The sequence below is a fragment of the Geospiza fortis genome, unplaced genomic scaffold (genome assembly GCF_000277835.1).
Source record: "Geospiza fortis unplaced genomic scaffold, GeoFor_1.0 scaffold432, whole genome shotgun sequence".
NCBI classification, from domain to species: Eukaryota; Metazoa; Chordata; class Aves; order Passeriformes; family Thraupidae; genus Geospiza; species Geospiza fortis.
The window spans coordinates 833,560-834,520 of NW_005054436.1; the positions used below are offsets into that span (position 1 = coordinate 833,560).

At 62.6% G+C, this 961-nt stretch overlaps 1 protein-coding gene across 1 annotated transcript in view; it reads right to left on the reverse strand.

Moving 5' to 3' along the window:
- LDLRAP1 (low density lipoprotein receptor adaptor protein 1) overlaps positions 1-961 on the reverse strand; it is a 10,327-nt gene that overhangs the window by 8,769 nt on the left and 597 nt on the right. Inside the window, exon 2 of the mRNA XM_031062032.1 lies at positions 208-350. Within this exon, the coding sequence (XP_030917892.1) occupies positions 208-350 (143 nt within the window). The remainder of the gene's footprint in view (positions 1-207; positions 351-961) is intronic.

The window sequence follows — 961 nt, forward strand, 5'->3', positions numbered from 1 at the left end:
GGAGCTGCAAATCCCAACCCCATGGAGCTGCAAATCCCAGCCCCATGGAGCTGCAAATCCCAGCCCCATGGAGCTGCAAATCCCAACCCCATGGAGCTGAAATCCCAACCCCCCCCAGCTGCAGCTCTGGAACTCCTCCCCGTGGGACCCCCCCCAAGGGCCATCAGGGCCACCTGGTGACACTTGGGGACACCTGGGGACACTCACGGTGGCCACGATCCTTTTGACAGCGGCTGCAGAGAGCTCCTCTCCCTTGGGCTGCTCCACCAGGGTCATGCCCAGGTACTTGAGGCTGAAGAGCATCCCCTCCAGCAGCGTCTCCCTCGTGTCTGTCCAGTTCTCAGGCAGCTCTGGGGACACACCGAAGGCTCTGGAGTCACAAACTCGCAGCAGCAGCGCTTCAGCCACCAGGTGCTCACCTGGGAGCCTCCCCTGCAGCTCTCCAAGGCAGCAAAACAAACCCCAAAACGTTCTCCACGAGCCACAACAAACCCCAGAACGTTTTCCACGCCAAGCCCTCCAGGAGCCCCCAGTTGAACTGGGAGCCACCCCGTGCCCTGACCCTGCAAAGCTTCACCTGCACAAGGAGGATAAAATGGGATTTGCTGCTAATCCCGGGCAGCTGCTGGGACCCAGGTGAGGGAAATGATCCCCCCCAGCCCTGAGGAGCCCCCCAGGAGCAGAGGGCTCTGCTCTCCCCTTGGAAACCACCACGGAACTGTTCCCTGAAGAGCTGGGGGGGAAAGGAGGGGTCTCAATACAGGGACAGGTGTGGGGCCAAGGTGAAAATCAGGTGGGGGTTCCTAACCCTGAAATTCCACCCAGGAGCCACCTGGGATGGGCAGCTCGGGCTTTTCCCCCCCCAGAGGTGTCCCACAGCCCCAGAGGTGTCCCCAGGCCAGCCCGTTCGTGTCCCCCCGCTGCCCATCCCTGATCCCGGGGTCGGGTCGGTCGCACGGGA